The sequence below is a fragment of the Capra hircus genome (genome assembly GCF_001704415.2).
Source record: "Capra hircus breed San Clemente chromosome X unlocalized genomic scaffold, ASM170441v1, whole genome shotgun sequence".
NCBI lineage: Eukaryota > Metazoa > Chordata > Mammalia > Artiodactyla > Bovidae > Capra > Capra hircus.
In genome coordinates, this window is record NW_017189517.1 from 16,631,039 (window position 1) to 16,651,959 (window position 20,921).

Sequence of the window (20,921 nt, forward strand, 5' to 3'; positions counted from 1 at the left end):
ACTCAAAGAAAGGGAGGCTACGTAAGAATGAAACACATTAAGTTCATTTGGACTATTCACTCTCAATAAGTGGGAAGAGTATTAGAATCAGATTCCATTAACACAATAAACCCTATACTCATGCCCAATTTACAGAATGAAATGACCTTAATTGCCAATCAGACATTAGTCTTTTCTTAAGGGCTATGAAATCTGGCTATATCTACTTGAATGAAAGTGCTCCAAAATAATAGAGCAAGACAAGAGTTTTCAAACACAGAATATCACTTATTGAAGAAATAGAGTACTCCTACATGAACTAATCAGATAGAGACAGTTTAGGGGTAAAAGAGAAACTCATACTGAACCTCTACTGCTCAAATACATCTCAGCATGACGGGGGGGAAAAAATCACAACAACTAAACACAGAAATTCCTTAAGACCATCCTTGGGGAAGCAGAAAAATCATACAAAGCTAAAGGCTACAGACATTTAAAGCCTACAGAAATTCATACAGATATCAAGAAACTCCAGGTAGCACCTCAAAAATACTTATTATGAAAGCTGTTCTCAACTGGACATGTACCTTTATTTATACAAGTGTAAAAATGTGTGTTAGTGGCTCAGTCATATCTGACTCTTTGTGACCCCATGGACTGTATCCTGCCAGGTTCCTCTGTCCATGGAATTCTCCAGGAAAGAATACTGGAGAGGGTTGCCATTCCCTTTTCCAGGGAATCTCCTACTCAGGTCTCCTGCATTGCGGGCAGTTTCTTTACCATCTGAGCCACCGGGGAAGCCTACTAAACAAAAGAATGAAACAAAGTTTTTTTTCTCACCTTTAAATAGCCACTGAAAGGTGAGGAAAAAAATCTAGTTATTATTTTCTATTATTTTCTAAAGCAAACATGAAAATTAGCATTGTTAGAATCATACAACTTCATTTTAAAATAATTTCATCCTCAGCTTTTAAAATATATTTAATATCTAAATATAACCACAAACAAAAGAAAATGTCTTATGTTAATATTGAGAGAACATTCTAACCAATATTTTTTATAGATGTTTTTGCCCTCCCAGCTTACCTAATATTTTCTGCTCTACTCATAGCCACAGAAAAAAGATTAAAATACCTATATTACTGTCCAGCAACAATGGCTTACCATTTTGAATAAAATAAAACACAAGTTATACTTCAGGATCCCTTGTATCAAAGGCAAAAAAAAAATGTAACAATTATAAAATTTAAAAAACATATGCATACTTACACTAATGTCACTAAGAACATTAGATGCCTGTTCATGCTTTAGATTTCCTTTAATGACATGGTATGATAATTCATAAAGAGCTTGCTGGAAATCTGTCAAACATAAAAGAAAGAGTATAAGGACACAATCTCTTGAACATGAAAGATAGACCCTCTAAGGGAAGACCTATGTATTTCCTACTTCTCAGATTATAAACACCAATAATGATTAAGAAAAATATATTTCTACCGCTTTTCTCTAGCAGACTTTTTTCCTTTTATTTTCACAAAAACACAATACTTAAAGAGTAGAAAAAGGCATGCTGCGGTTCATGGGGTCGCAAAGAGTCAGACACGACTGAGTGACTGAACTGAACTGAACTGACTGCACTACTGTAACATAACTATTGCTTGAGCACTTCCTTCCAATCCTTTTCTATATGTCTACATATTTTACATACTTGCATTCAGAGTTCACATCATTTGGTACTCTGATTCCCCGAAAAACACTTTTAAAAGTATTTCCTCCTAGTACCAAAGTCTACAAAATTATTTTTAAGGACTGTGTAGAACTCCAGCAAATGAATATAAATTAACCATTCTTCTCACCAAGAGATTTTGCAGACTTTTCTAACTACATTCAGATTATAGTTAATTCAATCTCAGGGCTACACTGACAACAAACAGGTAAGGAATAACAGTAAATATAAAACCCATACCCTGTCAGAGAAATTTCTTCCCAAACCTAAACCTCACTTTTTCCTATATTTCCATCAGAATTCAAACTAAAATATATTCAGCCCTCTGTATCCACAAATTCTGTACCCATGAATATGAAGGACTGACTTTATTCACTGTACTATGCAATTTTATATAAGGGACTTGAGGATACTCGGATTTTGCTATTCGAGGGGGCTCCTGGAACCAATTCCCTGTAGATACTAAGGGATGATCATAATTACATATGTACATACAGGCCAAAAAAACAGCAGTCCTGTGAGAATTATCAACCACAAGTACAGTTGTCTCATTCACAATTAGCCCTTTCCTGGAGGAGTTTTGGGAGGAGGTAGAAGTTAATGGTCAGGTGAACATATCCTTCCAGCTACCTTTTTCTTCAGTCCCAAACACTAAAATCTTTACCTTCTTCCTCTCTTTGAAAGTAAGAAAACAAGTAACTCTAAAAACATTAATGTAAAACAAAGTCAATTTATAACCCCCTTTTGAAGGAAATCAAAAAATCTTTCAGGGCAACATAGCAAGTTAAGAAATCAAATATTTAGGAGTTTCCTGGTGGTCTAGTGGTTAGGAGAGAAGTCTGCCATGTTTTCCAACTGTAAAGTGTCTATTTCACCCTTTGAAATAAGTGTCTCCTCGGGAGCTACTTTGAGATATTGGAATGTAAACAAGTTGTTTCTCTTGTTACTTGCGCCCCCTAGTTTTGCCTAAGGTTTCAGTAATAGCGGTTGATGCAGCGTCAGCGCTGGTGGCTCCGAGTGTTGCCCAGGCCGATTGCTCTCTCACAAGATTATAACCCTCCTAACAGCAATGGCAACCCACTCCAGTACTCTTGCCTGGAAAATCTCATGGGCGGAGGAGCCTGGAAGGCTGCAGTCCATGGGGTCGCTAAGAGTCGGACATGACTGAGTGACTTCACTTTCACTTTTCACTTTCATGCATCGGAGAAGGCAATGGCAACCCACTCCAGTGTCCTTGCCTGGAGAATCCCAGGGACGGGGGAGCCTGGTGGGCTGCCGTCTGTGGAGTCGCGCAGAGTTGGACACGACTGAAGCGACTTAGCAGCAGCAGCTAGTGGTTGGGACTCTGCTTTCACTGCCATGGCCTGGGTTCAATTACTGTTCAGGGAACTGAGATCCCACAAGCCATTCAGCTCAGCCATAAAAATAAAAAAATGTTTAAAAGAAATCAAATACTTAAAAATCTCCTTTGGTCTACTACTAGCCACAAAAAGGAACATAATAGAAATCAAAACTTGTATCAATCTCCCCTTAAACAATGAAAATAGTATTTTATAATAAAATTAATTTGTCCACTAAATTATTCACAAAAGAAATATAGCCAGATTATCCCAATTCCTTATGAAGGATTCATTAAATATATTCTACCTTTCTCACAAATATGCCTTTATTATGCTTATAATAAATTCATAAAAACTAAAATGCAAAGGAAAAATCTGTTACTATGGTTGGAATATGAGGTCATTTTGATGCTTTCAATTTCCATTAACAAAATGCTTTTGTAACAAATAATATTCATTTGAAATTATCCACATAACTAAGATTTTTTAAAAAGCAATCACTCACTGAAGAACAAAACAGCTGAGCATCATAAACTAAATTCCCACAAGACTATGGGCTCACAGGGGCTGAGGGAATTCTAACCTTAATCAAAGGAGATTAAAATAGAGAACAAATGGCCCAGGTCATTTTGCTGACACTGACACCAAAACAATCACAATGTAATCCACAAAGTAGCAAAGACAGTTCCCAATTCACATGTCATTTAAATACCCATTTAAATGGCTAGGAACTCCTGTTGTATTTTATCCATAGAAACAGTCAGTAAGTGATGTCTTAGAGACTACCAAGGCTAGTCCACAAAACCCTGCTAAATCTACACTAAAATTGAAAAACTTTAGATTTACAATGGGGAGGAAAATTTACAACCCTTATAATTATACAGAAAAGAATAAATGCTAACATTTCAGAAAAAGCAGCTTCAAGAACAGCCACAAGTAAAAGGGATTTCTAGAGATTCTAGACATTTTTTGTGAAATATGAGCATTTTAGCCACTAGTTCTGTCAAATATCACTAGGAATGCTCTTGTTCATCAGCCATCCTTACTATGATATTTTATGGGGGGGGGAGGGAACTTATAAAAAGAACTTACAAAAGCAGCAGCATGTGCAAGGGAAACTGCCTTCCTGAAATGAAATCAATTTGGAGAGAGAGGCAAAAAGAGAAAAGGCAGAAGGAACAATACACAAACTCAATCCCCCTGAGATATACAAAGGAAATTCTAAAGAAACAACATTCAGTTCCCTGCAAGTAGGCAAGAGCAAGAAAGAGAAAGTGAAAGCGAAGTCGCTCAGTCGTGTCCAACTCTTTGCGACCCCATGGCCTACCAGGCTCCTCGGTCCATGGGATTTTCCAGGCGAGAGTACTGGAGTGGGTTGCCATTTCCTTCTCCAGGGGAATCTTCCCAACCCAGGGATCGAATTCAGGTCTCCCACATTGCAGGCAGACGCTTTAACCTCTGAGCCACCAGGGAAGCCCAGAGAAGCCCCACAATTGAGCCAATGAGGCTACACCCCTACTAATTTGAGTTTCATACGTGAATCAGAACAACCATGCAAATTAACAATAGTCTGATAGTTATTAAAGATCTAAATAGTTCCATTTAAAACTGTTAAGAGTAACCACCCTGTTATGCTATTTATAGTTTCTCTGAGAATTTTTTTTTTATCCACTTAAGGTTTCAAACACAAACAAGATACAAGTTAACTGAGAAGTTAGAAACTTGTTTCAAACATGAGGAGGGGGAAAAGTATCCAATGCTTTTTAAAAGGACTCTTTTTTTAGTCTTACTCTTCTGACAGTCAACTGACTTATTCAAAAACGGCATTATATTAACAACCTCAAAAATCTTTATGAATGATCTGAAATTTTAAAAGCAGGATGACTGTAAAATAACTTGGGGATTGAGCAAGGAGTGTTAACAAGTCTTACCCAACTGACAGAAAGAAAAATGGTTCATTCATTCATTTGAAAATGCTTTCTACTCAAAAATCCAAATGTTCTTCAAAAAGTATATATTTTCATATTAAGATAATATTTAATTTTTGATAAAAGTAAACATTTACAGAAAATTATCTAATAACTTATTTAAAATAGAATATTGATTATAAATTATTTTTCCAGATTGGAAAAAAAATGTCATTGATTCTACCCCCAGTGAAAGCTATATATGAAAATGGTTTAAATTACTGGGCATCATTGCTTTTGTTTTTGCCCCTCCTTTTCTGAAGCCATATATCTAATTTTAAATTCAAAAAAATTAAACAGCAAATTCTCTAAAGTTAAAATAACTAAAAATTTACATTCAGTGTAATTGCATAACACTTTTCTTAATAAATCATATTTGAGATATGCAGTCATAAACAACTCCTTTGCTTGTAATGTTTTCCATGACAACTGCCTTTAACAAGATCCCCAGATACCACCTAAACATAACTAGCTTTAGTAAAAACACTGAACCTCAGTTTCTGCAAGTTTCCTAGCACAAACAAGATCAGAATTAGTTTCTCTTTCCATGCTAACTCTTCTATTTATAAAATTTAATGGAAAACAGGGTATTTTATTAATTTTGACCAAGCCAAATCTTATAGCTATGATACTTTTAAAAGTCTTACCTCTGTAAGTTGAACTATCATGGCTTTTATTTTCACTGAGGATCCGGCATAAATGTAAACTAGAAGAAAACAAATAATCTGTATTAATTTCTACTTCTAACCCAGATAATCCTTATACAGCAAATTCTATCAACTAAAAACATCTGGAAATGTATTACACATTTTAATTTAAATTACACATTTATAATTTAAATAAAATAACCTAAAAACCATAATTGGAAAATGCTAATGAATCAAGACATTATTTTGAATGAAAATAGGTAAATAAAAGAATGAAAATTTGTATACAAACCAACAGTTGATAAGAAATGCCTCTGTTAGTATTTCAGCTAACAAAGGTATGATAGAACAGCACCATTTTTAAGTCCTTAATAAATTCAAGGATCTAGGCATCTATCAATGGCTGTTCACATCCTAAGACGCAATCAGATATTATGTGCCTCCTGATCCTAATACAAGAATACACCACCACGTATGAAGTTGTCTTTGAGGAGGGGAGCAAAGCTTAAATACAAACTGTGGGAAACTCTACAGGACAATGGCCCAGTCTCTTCAACAAATATATTACAAGGAAAAATAAAAGATGGTGGGGGACCCTCAGGATAAAAAAGGCTTAAGAAGTACATCTATTGCAATGTATGCACTTCCCTCGTGGCTCAGATGGTAAAGAACCCACCTGCAATGCAGAAGACCTGAGTTCGATCCGTGGGCTGGGAAGATTCCCTGGAGGAGGGCATGGCAACCCACTCCAGTATTCTTGCCTGGAGAATCCCCATGGACTGGAGCCTGCCAGGCTCCTCTGTCTATGGAACTTCCCAGGCAAGAATACTGGAGCAGGTTGCCATCTCCTATTCCAGGGGATCTTCCCGACTCAGGGATCGACCTGCTTCTCTTATGTCTCCTACATTGGCAGGTGCATTCTTTGCCACTGAGACACTTGGGAAGCTCCATTAAATATGTACAGATATATAAATTGAAAAATACTGAAATACATCAAGGTTAACATGGGTTTATCCCAAATACACAAAGTTGGTTCAAATTAATTTACCACATTAAACTTTTAAAATCACAAAATAGTTCAGAAAGTTTCTATTCTTAGTTTTCTACGTCTTTTTATGCATAAATGACATTTGACAAAATTCAATAACCATTCACTATTTTTTTTAACTTTAAAAATTAGGAGTATGAAAAAAAGTTATAACTTGATAAAGCAGCAGTTCTGATAGTGTGGTTCACAAACCCCTGATCCCCAAGACACTTTCTGGCATTCTGCAAGGTCAAAGCTATATTCATAATAGTACTAAGACTGCATGACATTTGCACTAATAATTCAAAAGCAAAGGAAGGTGAGACTGCTGGCACCTTAGCATTCATCAGGGTAGTAGCATCAAACTGTCTCACTGAATTCTTCACAATCAAGAAGAATTAAAAAAAATTTTTTTAATCAAAGAATAAAGTCAGTCTCATGTAAGATGCCACCAAATTACTTCATTACATCTCTCATGATCATTCACACAAACAAAAGCCAGTTTCACTTAAGAATGTCCTCGATGGGAGTGGCTCAGCAAGATGGCAAAATAGGAGGTCCCAGGCCTTCCTTCCTCCCACAGAAACACAAGTCAACAATACACATCCACAATTCCCTTTAAGAGAAATTCAGAAACAGTTAAGAGGCTCCTGCACCCCAGGCAAGAACTAAACCAGCTGCATTAAAGCTCCTAGGAAAATACATGATGCTCTTTCACCAAAGTCCCTACTCCTGGCACAGCACCGCATGGCTGGAAGGCAATTCCCAATTTCCAAATTCTCTCTGAGAAGGGAAAGAGAGGACTGGACTATATATATATCTAACGTTCTTCCGGGGGTGGGGGCAGCGAGGCAGGTCGGGGGGGGGGGGTCAGGGAGGTGCCCAACAGCTTGGCAATCTCTCCCTCAAGGGAGAAAGAGAAAACTAGAGCATGTGCCCAGTATTCCAGCTTTGGGGGAGGGGCACTACCTGAGAGACTGGTTTCTGTCTAGCCTGACTCGGGGCACTGAGCATACTCTAGCTGCCTGGGAGCCACTAAGAACAAAAAAAAAGCTGGGTGACGTGCTGCTGCTTCAGAGGACCCTAGGGTACAACAGATGGACACCAGAGGATGCAAGAGAGGGAAAGCTGGGGAGAAACTCCCTCTAATCTGGAATCTACACATTAGGCCAGAGAAGACACATCCAGAGTAAAATTTGAGAGGCTCTCAGAATCTATAGCCAAGCTGATTGGTAAAGGCCTTTCCCTGCACTGAAGCAGTCCATAAAGCCTGGGATAAAAGTGTTTTCTCAAATGCAAAGATACCAACACAAAACTACAAGGACCATAAAGAAACAGGTAAAATTGGTCTAATAAAAGGAACAAAACTTGTCTTCAGAAACTGATCCTAAAGAATTAGAGGTATATGGATTATCTGACAATGAATTTAAAATAACCATCATAGAGATGCTCAGTGAGTTCAGGAAAATGATGCATAAAGAGAATGAGAATTTTAAGAAAAGGACAGAAAATTTTAAAAGAACCAAACAAATTCCGGCGCTAAAGAACATAACTACTAAACTGAAAAATTCGTTAGATGTTCAACAGCATTATGGATAGTCATATACAAAAGAATGAAATTGGCTATTTCTTACATCATACACAAAAATCAACTCAAAATAGATCAAATACATAAAAATAAGACCTGAAACTGTTAAACTCCTAGAAAAAACAGGGAGAAAGCTTCATGACATTGGTCTTGGCAATGATTTCTTGGATGTGACACCAAAAGCACAGACAATAAAAGCAAAAGCATACAAGTGGACCATCAAACTAAAAACTGTATGCACAGCAAAGAAATGACAAACAAAATGAAAAGGCAGGGCATCTCCCTGATGGTCTAGTGGTTAAAACTCCATGCTTCTACTGCAGGGGACACAGTTTGATCCCTGAGGAGCTAGGATGCTACATGCCTCAAGTTGTGGCCAAAAAAAAAAAGAAAAGGTAGCCTATGAAATAGGGGGAAAAAATGTTTGTGAACCATCCATGTATCTGATAAGAGGCTAACATTCAAAATATATAAGAAACAGCTACAACTCAATAGCAAGAAAACAACCTGATTAAACAATAAATTGTTGTTAAGTTGCCAAGTCATGTCCGACTCTTGCGACCCCATGGACTGTAGCCTGCCAGGTTCCTCTGTCCATGGGATTCTCCAGGCAAGAATACTGGAGTGCGTTAAATAGACATTTTTGCAAAGAAGATCTACAAGGGTCTTTCCCTGGTGGTTCAGTGGTTAAGACTCTGCGCTCCCAATACAGGGGGCATGGGTTTGATCCCTGGTTGGGGAACTAAGATCCCACACGTTGCAAGGCATAGCCTAAAAAGAATAAAAAGGACAGACAAAATGGCCAATAGGTTATGAAAAGATGCTCAACATCACTTATTATCAGAGAAATGCAAATCAAAAACAAAATGAGCCACCACCTCACACTTGTAAAAGTGGTCATTATCAAAAAACTGCAAGCAAACAAATGACATCTGGTAAAGGACTATTATCCAAAATATACAAATAACTCTTAAAATTCAACAATAAGAAAACAAACAACCAATTTAAACATGAGCAAAGACCTTAATTGACATCTCATCAAAAGATATACAGATGGCAAATGAGCAAACGAAAAGATGCTCCACATCGTACATCATCACGGACATGGAAACTTAAACAATGAGATACCACTACACACTTACTAAAATGGCCACAATCTGGAACGCTGCCAACACCAAATGCTGGTGAGGATGTGGTGCAACATAACACTCAATCATCTTTAGTGGGAAGGAAAAACGGTACAGCCACACTGGAACAGTTTAGTGGTTTCTTACAAGAGTAAACATACTCTTACCTTACAATCCAACCCTCTCACTCCTTGATATTTACCCAAGGAGATGAAAACTTATGTCTACACAAAAACCTGCACAAGGATGTTTATAGCACCTTCATTCATAACTACCTAAGCTTGGAAGCAACCAGATGTCCTTCGATAGGTGAATGGATAAATAAACTGGTACATTTACACAATGGAATATTATTCAGCACCATACAGAAATAAGCTATAAAGCAATGAACCTATGAAAAGACATGGACATGGAGAAACCTTAAGTGCACATTAATAAGTCAATAAAGTCAATCTGAAAACTCTACACAGTGTGTTTCTAACTATACGTCATTCAGGAAAAGGCAAAACTATGGAGAGAGTAAAAAGTTCAATGGTTATCAGGGGCTGGGAAGAGAGATGAATAGGCAGAGCATAGAGGATTTTTAGGGTAGTAAAAATACTCTGATACTATAATGATGGATACATGTCATTATGGTCTAAACCCATAAAATGTGCAACACCAAGAGTGAAAACAAAGGTAAACTATGAATTGGGGGCAATTATGATGTGTCAGTGCAGATTCATCAATTATAACTAATGTACCATTCTGGTGGGGAAATGTTGATAATGTGAGAGGTTATGCATGTGTGGGGACAGGGGGTAAATGGGAAATTAATGTATCTTTTTCTCAACTTGTCTGTGAACCTAAAACACCTGTTTTTAAAAAATAACAGAAAATAAGTATTAGGAAGGATATGAAGAAACTGCAAACCTTGTGCACTGTTCGTGGGAATGTAAAATGGTAAATAGTACGGGGGTCCCTCAAATAAGCAAAAAATTGAACTACCATACAACCCAGCAATCCCACTTCTAGGTATTTACTCATAAAATTTGAAATCAGGATATCAAAGAGGTATTTGCAGTCTCATATTTACTGCAGCATTATTCACAACAGCCAAGAGGTAGGAAAAAACCTAAATGTCCATCAACAGATGAGTACATAAAGAAAACCTCATGAATATACAATGGAACGTTATTCAATAATAAATCCTGTCATATACAACAACATGGATGAGCCATGAAGATAGTATGCGAAACAAAATAGTCACAGGATAAATACTACATGACTCCACTTATATGAGGTATCTAAAGTAATCAAGCTCACAGAAACAAAAAGTAGAATTTCAGTGGTTGCCAGGGGCTAGAGGGATAGAGAAAAGGGAACCTGCTGTTCAATGTGTATAAATGTCAGCCATCCAAGATTAAAAAGATCTAAAGATGTGTTGTACATTGTGCTTATCGTTAACAATACTGTACTGTTTACTTAAAAATGTGTAAAGATTTATCTGTTATATGTTTGTATCTACAATAAAGAAAATGTCCTTAATGAATTTTATTAAATCCTAGCCCTGAGAACATGTTTTTTTAAGAATACATATTTTTAATATTCTATGTGACAAATTGGAAAGTATACATAAAACATTTTTGTCACACACCAAAATACCATGGTTGTCTCCAGGAAAACCACTTATGCAATTGTTTGAATTGTGAGCTGAACTAGCTGCTTTTTCACAGAACACCATTTTTACTTGAAAGTAAAAGTTGCTTGAAAGTGCCTGACTCTTTGCAACCCCATGGACTATACAGCCCATGGAATTCTCCAGGCCGGAATACTGGAGTGGGTAGCCTTTCCTTTCTCCAGGGGATCTTCCCAACCCAGGGATCAAACCCAGGTCTCCTGCATTGCAGGCGGATTCTTTACCAGCTGAGCCACAAGGGAAGCCCTTTTTACTTGAAAGAACTGACAAACTATGGTTATTCAGATTTGGGTCTTTGGCCGGAATTTTCTCAAAAATGAACCAAGTGAGCCAGTCACTTCCAGGGAAAAAGCTGAGAGTGTCTGTTGCCAATGATAAAAGGTAAGGTTTCAAACAAAAATTAGAATTTTGGAAAACTTTAACCTGGCACCATGGACTTGGCTAGTTCACAATTCATAAAAACTTCCCTGATTAGTTCAGTGAAGATACTGAAGAATGTGGTTTTTTATATTATACAATGCATTGTGTCATATTTGGAAGTGCTGCATCATTGGGTGAACCAGTATTTTCCAACTGACCAATGGAGGATTCTGCAAAATAATACATGGGTAAAACAGATTCCAAGTAAAAGAGAGACAACTGGATTTCAATTTAACAACATACAAGGAGTACAGACATGATTTTAGGTTTGGCATTGTAACAAACCATTAAGAAACTACCATTTGACAAATTTTGACATGACATTAAAAAATATCTATAATTATCTGAAAAGACTACTAAAATTCTCTTCCTTTTGCCAACTATTTAAGTGTGAGGCTGAACTTTCTTCATATACATCCCCACGACAATATATTGCAACCCCCTACTTCACAGCACACATAAAAATCACCTCCAGTTAGGTAAGACTTAAAAAGGGATAGCAACATAATGTTTCCAGAAAAGTCATAGGGTAGTTCATTAACCTTAGAATGGAGAGAAACTAGTAAACACAAAGAAGTACTACTCAGAAAGTAAAAGACAGATACATTTAACTACATTAAAATGAACAACTTCTACTCATTAAAAGTCACGACTGTAGAGTGGAAATACAAGCCTAAGAATAACAAGAGATTTGCCACACACAGTGTAACCCACTGAAAGAACTACAATTTATAGAAAGAACTATAAATCAATGAAAGAAATGTGAACAATCCAATCGAAAAATGGAAAAAAGATATAAAGAGATCTTTCACAATAAACCAAAATCCAAATGACCTATAATATACAAAAAGATGCCTATATAGCACATGGAACTCTGCTGAGTGTTACAGGGCTCCTTAGATGGGAGGGAAGTTCAGGGGAGAATGAATACGTATGTATAGCTAAATACTTTCACTGTTGTGAAACTATCACAACATTGTTAATCGGCTATACCCTAATACAAAATAAAAAGTAAAAAAAAAAAAAAAACAACAACAACAGACGCCTACGCTACAAACAAACGCATATGCAAAACAGAAACAGACTCAGATACAGAACACAAACTTGTGGTTACCAAAGGAGAGGGGAGGGAAGGAGACAGTTTAGGACTATGGGATTAACAAACTACTATGTATAAAATAGTTTGTTAGTCATAGTAGTATAAAATAGCCTCCGCCCTGGTAGCTCAGCTGGTAAAGAATCTGCCTGCAATGCAGGAGACCCTGGTTCAATTCCTGGGTTGGGAAGATCCTCTGGAGAAGGGTTAGGCTACCCACTCCAGTATTCCTGGGCTTCCCTGGTGGCTCAGATGGTAAAAGAATCCGCCTAGAATGCGGGAGACCTGGGTTCAATCCCTGGGTTGGGAAGATCCCCTGGAGAAGAAAACCATTACCCACTCCAGTATTCTTGCCTAGAGAATTCCATGGACAGAGGATCCTGGTGGGTTAAAGTCCATGGGGTCACAAAGAGTTGGACACAACTGAGCGACTTTCACTTTCACTTTTCATGTATAAAATAAACAACAAGGACATACTGCGTAGCACAGAGAATTGCAGCCATTATCTTGTAATAACCTGTAAATGCAGTATAATCTGCAGAAATACTGAACTACTACTTTGTATACCTGAAACTAATAATCTAAATCAACTATACTTCAACTAAAAAAAAATTGGAAAAAATGCCTATGAAAATGTTGAAGAAAATAACATTAGATATATATATATTGACAAAAAATTTACAGTGTGACAATGTTAGATGTTGGGCTTCCCAGGTGGCACAGTGGTATAGAATCTGCCTGCCAATGCAGGAGACGCAGGTTGATCCCTGGGTAGGGAAGATCCCCTGGAGTAGGCAATGGCAACCCACTCCAGTATTCATGCCTGGAGAATTCCATGGACAGAGGAGCCTGGAGGGCTACAGTCCATGGGGTTGCAAAGAATCGGACACGACTGAGCAACTGAGCACATAGCACAATATTAGATGTTAGCCAGGATGTGAAGGTGAACTCTCATACACTGCTGATAGGAGTATATTTTGAAATTATGTGGCAGTATCTAGTAAAGTTGGTGTATGTGCACCTGTGTACACCAAAATACCTGTATAAGAACAGCTCTATTGGCTCTGTTGGCAACAGCCAAAAACTCAAAACAACAAACCTGTTCATCAATAGCATAAGAGATAAAGTATGGTATAGTTATACAATGGAGCATCTTATAACTATGAAAATCCAAGAACTGCAAATACTCGCAAAATACAAATGAATCCTAAAGACATAATGTTGATCAAAAGCAGTCAGGAACAATTAGAACACATCCTCTCTGATTTCACTTATATGAAATTCAAAAAGAACAAACTTAAACGTATTTGGTAGCAAAACTGTAAATAAAAACAAGAGGAAGCCATAAGTGTCAGTTATCACAGGGGAGGTGAAAGAGTACAAAAAGGAAGGGGGATTAGAGCTGGGTATGAGTTACATGAGCGTGCATCTTAGTGATTCTTTGAGCTCTACATTTAAACTTTAGGTGCTTTTCTGTATTTTTTTAATTTCACAATTTAGAAAAAGTAATTGTTATTACAAGCTGTACAAAACTCAAAAAAAGGAGAACCAACGAATGCATGTTTATTTTTTTAAGTCTAGCAATCCAGTCAATAAAGCAAGTAACTATAAAACTGACAGAATGCGCTTATATATCACATCTAAGGTGAAATATGATGCCACATTACAACCATCCACAGAGGGATTACCTACTTTGCAGATTATGCATGCCCTTGCAGTTCACCTCTCGTGTCTTTTATTTCACGACTCCATCATCAGGATAAGCAGGGTAAGGTTCAATGGACTTTTCCAGGTCAAAAATTCATCTGTAGGTCTCACAAAATCATTTTCAAAACCAAAGAATAAAAATCCCTTGCCAACAGACAACTATTACTAAATCTGCATAGTTTGAAAATCTCATTTAGTTGTTAGTTTTTAATCAACTCCTATTAAAAGAACAAAAATTTTCGGAGAGCCCCTCAGAAATGGTAAAATAAGGCGGTTTAAGTTTGACTCCAAGTACTTTCAACTATTTCTCCTGAGAACCGGATAGGCCTTCCAATGTGCTAAGACAGTGGGTAAGCTTTAATTTCTCCAAGTAAGTTAAACCTACAATGAGCTTATCTCAAATATGAAACAAAATCAGTCTTCATTACATTAGGCAATATAAAAATATCTGCTTCAGACTAGCATCAGAGAATATAACCTAAAAATGCCTGACACCTAGCTCCTTTTTGTTCAGAGTAAATATGTAAGACAGTGCATCAAGGCTGCTTCAGTATTTGCCATAAAGTACTGAAACAATCCCCTCCCCTCCCCCATGGTTTTCACTGTCCCCATAGGTTCAATTGCCTTCAGAATGTAGTAGCAGGAAATATTGCAACTTTGACAGAAGAATGCAAGGAAATCCAGTAACTCATCTTTCCCTTTGTACCCTGGCTACTAAAAACCAAGGTCAAATATTCTTTCTTACAGTGAATCTGTCTGCTTATTCACATTTTCAATAGCTTCATTTTCTATTTGTTTTAACAAGCTTAATGCAAATGTCTTTTGCTATAATCCTTCCAGTGGGGAGGAGCAAATGTCAGTGTACCAAATCCCACTTAATCTAATGGTACAGTCATTGTTACATAATTTTTAAAAATAACTGAAATGTAATTCCATCTTGTCAGTCACAAAAGCTACAAACATATTCATTAGGATGCAGATGATAATGTCATCATGCACGATTAATTAGCATCTTAAAGAGTCACTCAAACTGTGTAAGGAATCACTGCTGGGTTATATACATTATATACAGCAACTTATTTGTGTAACTTTTATTTCCCTAGTATAAAATACTTCTTCCCTAGTTGTTGGAGGAAACTAAAAACTCACTAAGAATTTTCCCCCAATCAGTAGATTTGACCCAGCTTTTCCCCTAAGTCCTCCCACTAATAGAAGATTATGAAGTATCCTTAAAGAAACAACCCTGTTTCAGAATGCTGCATCTCTTACCACACCTCTTGTACAGTTTAGTACTCTATCTTAAATCTTAAGAGGAGAAAAACAAAACTTCAACAGTTGCCCATTTTAATATGGCTTTAAAAATAATCAAATATTCTGCCTTGGAAAAAATTCAAATGACTATTTTAGTCCCTTAATAACCTCCAAATAATTGGGTTTACCATTTTTTCCTCTTTTATGACAGTTTGGTGCTACAGTGGAGGTGCGATGTCAGGCCCCTGAGAACAGTCTACTTTCTGTCAAAGATATATGAAACTTAAACTGAATAAAATGTCTTAAGTTCTTCCAAGAACTTAAGTATTTTGTGAATACTCTTTAACATGAGTATTTGACTTTCCATCTTACTTGATCCTATTTTCCAGTAAAGAAACACAACATAAGCCTGAACTATTGGATTATACGCAACATCTCAAAGCTGCTTCTACATATAAAAAATTGATGTAGATCTGTGCTTCAACTAATTTTTAAAAACAAAACAAAAGGTGGCTAAACTTTGTTAAGCAAGTGTTACCTCTATTATCATTGACAGGAGACATAACCCCAAAAAATGAGTATTAGGACATATAGTTTTATCTCAAAACATGCATTTAAGAAAATGAAAATATGCACTTACGAGGAGGAAAAGGAACAGGAAATGTTAAAGACAACAGAAGTTCCTGCACACAAGTACATTAATAGCACTCATGCTACTTTAGTTAAAGAACAATTTTTCTAACAAATAAAGAAAGCAGTAGCCCAGAAAAACCTCCTGATACTGCTACATTTTCTGAAGAATGAATTTCTCTTACCAGGGAAATAGACCAAGACTTATACTTGTGAACACAGGTCAAAATGAGAAAACAAATGCAAATGAAAACTAAGACATGAAGAAATGGTTTCAGATAAAGCTTCATATAAACTTAGAGCACGCTTTGAAGGAAAAAAAAGACAAATATTAAAACAAAATTTCTTAGACTGTTTGCTATAAACTCCCTCCTCCTACTTTGCTCCAAAAAATTCAGGTCACACAACATTTAATGAACATCTAAATGCCCTTCCATTAGTTCTAGAATATGTCAAATCATCCAGTAGCAGATGAAGAAAAGAATGGCAACCAAAACATTTGGCCATTAAATTTTAAAACTGTATTATTGCCTGTGGGTGTGTGTGCTCAATCATGTCCAACTCTCTGCCACCCCATGGACTGTAGCGCACCAACCTCCTCTGTCCATGGAATTTTCCAGGCAAGAATACTGGAGTGGGTTGCCATTTCCTCCTCCAGGAGATCTTCCCAACCCAGGGATCAAACCCACATCTCCTGCATTGGCAGATGAATTCTTTACTGCTGAGCTACTGAGGAATAAGGTAACGCCCAACAAAAATTTTTATTTGATATGTAAATTTTTTAAAGAAAAAGAATCAAGTTATTTAAACAAATACTTGATATTCAACAAATATAAGTATTTTGAAATAAGTATTGACATGAGGCTAACATCTTCAGATTAAGAGCTTGGAATATAAATCCTCCATTAAGGTTGCTTGTGACACAAAGAAATGCTGGGCTCACTGTGTTAAAGATGTCTACTAGAAATAAAATTCTCCCCTAGATCTACCAGTACATGCAAGTTTATTAGCTTAATCATGGCAAATCCTATGATAATATGAAATAATCAAGAAACTTAAGCTCTAATTCCAAAATTAAAGTGATTAAATCCATATCTTACATATGTCACAGAATTTCAAAGAGTTTGCATTAAGATGTGAAACTCTGAAGAGCAGATCAAAGTATTACTGCAAAGGACACTTAATTATGTTTTCAGAGTCCTTTGTGTTTTTGCTATCTCTTGGAAAAGATCATTTTAAGAGTTCTGTAATTTACCATTAAAAACATAATCAGTATCTCTGGAAATAGGTTAGCTAGGTATGTGACAGACCATTCACATGGGCAAAATAGTTTTTCTTTTCTCCCTAGTTATCTAACAAAACTTACTCTTCAAAGCCAAGACTTTCCATATTAACTGACAGCTGCTTTTCATGAGGCACAAATAAGAACTGCCCTCTCAATGTTATAATACACCCCATACAGCTCATATGTTCCTTTAACACTGTGCTGCTGAACTTGATACAACTCCCAGAATACAGACTTATAGAAAGTAACAGACAAGAAATGAACTTACACCTCATGAAAAATATCATGACTTTTGGTCAACTTAAAGCTCATCTGTTAACTCTTCTCATTAAAAAGGAAAAATCCACTGAAGATATAATTTTAAATACTGATCAATCTTAAAAGCCAAATATGTAAATGGATTCACTAATAATTTGGTAGCACATTATCTTTTTAACATTTCTGGTTGCTGGTTCATATTTTAAGAAGCTGTTTCCAGAGAAAGGAAAAGATTTTTTGTAATATATTTATACCATTTTTTATAATAAAATGAAAACGCCAACTCTATCGTTAGCAAGATAAAAAACTCCAAAGTTAGACTATATGCAATAAAGTTTCCAAAGAGGGAAAAGAGGTCAAATGAAGACTAAGTACTGGATGGTGATGAGTTTGACTATTTAAAATATTTCATTATGTCACACAACTATTTAAAATACTTCATTAATGTCACATGACTCTCTTCATGTAACAGAACAGTTATAAAACTGAATATACTAATCTGGATCTACTATAATTCAAACTACATTCCACAAGCCATGCAATAACTACATACACCTAAATTCGAATAACAGTTTTGAAGCAGCTCTTCAAAAACACAGAAATTACGATGGATAGCATGGATCATGTAAATATGCATAAAGTGAATCCAAAATTCCAATTCTGATTAGATATTTCAAACTCCTACATGACTTTTTCTTCAACCATTGCCAGTCAAAAGCCAAGCAGAATTTTATCTCCTAGCCCTAATACCACTCACTCTAAGATGGGAATAACAGTAAAACTGTCAAAAACAGCAGGAAGGAGCAAGCTAAGTAATCCACAAAGATGACAGTCCCCAAATAACTAAGCTGACTTTAAGAGTAAACAAAGTAACAATAAACTGGTGTACCCGTTTGGGGTGGGGGGGGAATGGGGTGGTTATCCTACTCTCATATAGATGAAAATGATGCTTCGCTTTGGTAACTTCTCATCCTGCCTTCCCCGCACACAAGGCACTTTAACAGCTACTTGTTAACTAGCACGTACAAGGATGTGCAAAATGTTCCTAACAGTTAAAAGTGAGTGGTTATCAAACAGACTTCCCTGTCAGTTCATAAAACAATAAGCTCCCTAAGCAGACCCTTAGAGCGGCTGGAGGGAGGGGGATAGAGGACGGGGACGGGAGGGTTGAACCAAAAGAAACGTGAGACACAGTCCCCACTCTTAAAGGATCACTCAATTCGTTGGAGTGCATGAGATTACATGAAAGAATCAGAGACGAATTAATTGCTAACCTGAGTAGTACAGACTTTTAAGTGCAAGAGCTGTTCAGAGAAGCTGAAATATCTAAAGACTGCAATAATAATATTACTTGTAATAGTAGTTATCACTTGAGCACTTACTATAAGCCAAATGCTTTACAGGCATTAATCTTCGCAACAATCCTTTGAGTACTTATTATTCCCAATTTACTCAAGGGGAAACGGTCACAGTGGCTAAGGAACTTACCCAAGGTCACCTGGCTAGTTAAGTGGCTAAAACTACCGCCTACCCAGGCGATCCAATTCTAGCGCTCACACTAAGACTTCGGAAAGTAGCGCGAGTGCGGACGGGGGCTGGGGAGGGTCATGAAGGCTGGCGCGGGCCATGTAGGCTGGCGCGAGTCGTGTAGGCTGGCGCGATTACACGCGCAAGATCCGGCAACACGTTCCCCGCGTTTGGTCCCGGTACCGAAGTTCGAAAGACCGTATTTTTCGCACGGGCAGCCGTAAACTGACTACCGGCAGGGAGGGGAGGGGAGGCGGGGTCGCGCAACCACGCGGAAAACAGCTAATGAAGAGTTAATCTCATACCCGGCTGAGCTTTAACTAATAAAGCGATCCAGAGAAAGACATTCGCAATAAGTCATTTGTTTTAAAATCTGGGGTTTGTTCCGCCGCTTAAACGAATTTTCCCCCCGAGACAGACAGAGCCGAAATTTGGGGCAAGGAAATCACGGGTTATGGCAGATTACGGTCTTCTGTGTTACGGAAAGAAAGAGGAAAAACACCCAAGTTTTATGACTACAGGAAACACGTTATTCTAGGTACCCGAGAGCCTTGGAGAGTTGCCAAAATTAGTTGCAGTCCCAGGACAAAATGGGGTTTAGGAAACATTTAATGACGAAAAAGTTGATTCTAAGCCGAAATGGCCCTGAGATGGAAAGACGGAGCAAAGAAATGCAGGTAGATCTTGGAGAAAGCGGCGATGCTTGCTGCACTTCGCCCATGGACAGCGGCGCCACGAGGGGCCGGGACGGTCTGGGAGATCGCTCCCCAGGAGGGCGAGAGGTGCCAAGCAAGGTCCTTCCCGACGCCCTGGGCGGAAAGGAGGGGAGGGAGTCCGGGACGGTCCGGACTTCGGGCAGAAGAGGCGCCGGGCTCCAAACTGCAGAGTCGAACGGGTGCAGAGTAAAGAAATGGGACAGAGAGAAACGGAAAGTCGGAACCCTCCTGGCGCGGCCCGGTAAAGAGAAAGGAGCCAAGTGAGCTCAGCGAAGAGGGGGACAAAAAGAGACGGAGCGAGAGCGCGGAGACCCGCAGGGACAAAACGGGGAGTTCTGCTAAGAGGCTAAAGAAAGACAAGCTCTGGCGGGCAGCAGGGCTTTAAGAGGAGCCCAGGGAAGGCAGGAGATCGGCGGCAGTTACCAGCACCTCTCCTTCCCGAGTTCGAAACTCCCAGTCAAGCATCCACACCCGTCACCCAGATGGGGGAGGGGACACCTCTCCCCCCCCCCCCACCTCCCGCCAAATGTGAGAGCACTGCTGACGCCCGAGCCCGGCCCGGCGGAGCGCTCTCCTCCAGCCCGGACACTCACAATTCGCCTCTCCCTGATTTCTCCCAGTTCTTTATCCACTCTACAGGAACCACCACGGTTGCGGCCGCCATCTTCCCCTCACTAGTAGCAGAGGCCCGGATGTGTAGCACGCGAGCGAGGGGTCAAAGGGGAGCACCGCCCACGGGGAATGCCGGGAGCCGCGAGTTCGGTTTTTTTATTTCCCGCCCCACTTTCCACCCCACCCTGCGGAAGCCCGAGGCTCTGCCACCAACCAGGTGGCTGGGACCCATGGGTCCCGTCGCAGAGTGACTACGCTGGCCGCGCCCTCTGCAAACCTGGCCCCACTTCCCTTTAGAGCAGAAAAAAATGCCATCCCCAGGCCAACTCGTAGCCTTAAT

The 20,921-nt window shown here is 38.3% G+C and overlaps 1 protein-coding gene across 11 annotated transcripts in view; it reads right to left on the reverse strand.

The window, feature by feature from the left end:
• THOC2 (THO complex 2) overlaps nucleotides 1-20,678 on the reverse strand; it is a 115,708-nt gene extending 95,030 nt beyond the window's left edge. For all 11 annotated transcript variants that reach the window (XM_018044134.1, XM_005709382.3, XM_018044129.1 and 8 more), the window contains exons 1-3: nucleotides 20,563-20,678; nucleotides 5,660-5,718; nucleotides 1,249-1,340 (exon numbers count right to left, since the gene is read on the reverse strand). In XM_018044134.1, coding sequence (XP_017899623.1) covers nucleotides 1,249-1,340; nucleotides 5,660-5,718; nucleotides 20,563-20,633 — 222 coding nt within the window. In that variant the 5' untranslated portion in view covers nucleotides 20,634-20,678. The remainder of the gene's footprint in view (nucleotides 1-1,248; nucleotides 1,341-5,659; nucleotides 5,719-20,562) is intronic.
• Between the last annotated feature and the right edge of the window lie 243 nt (nucleotides 20,679-20,921).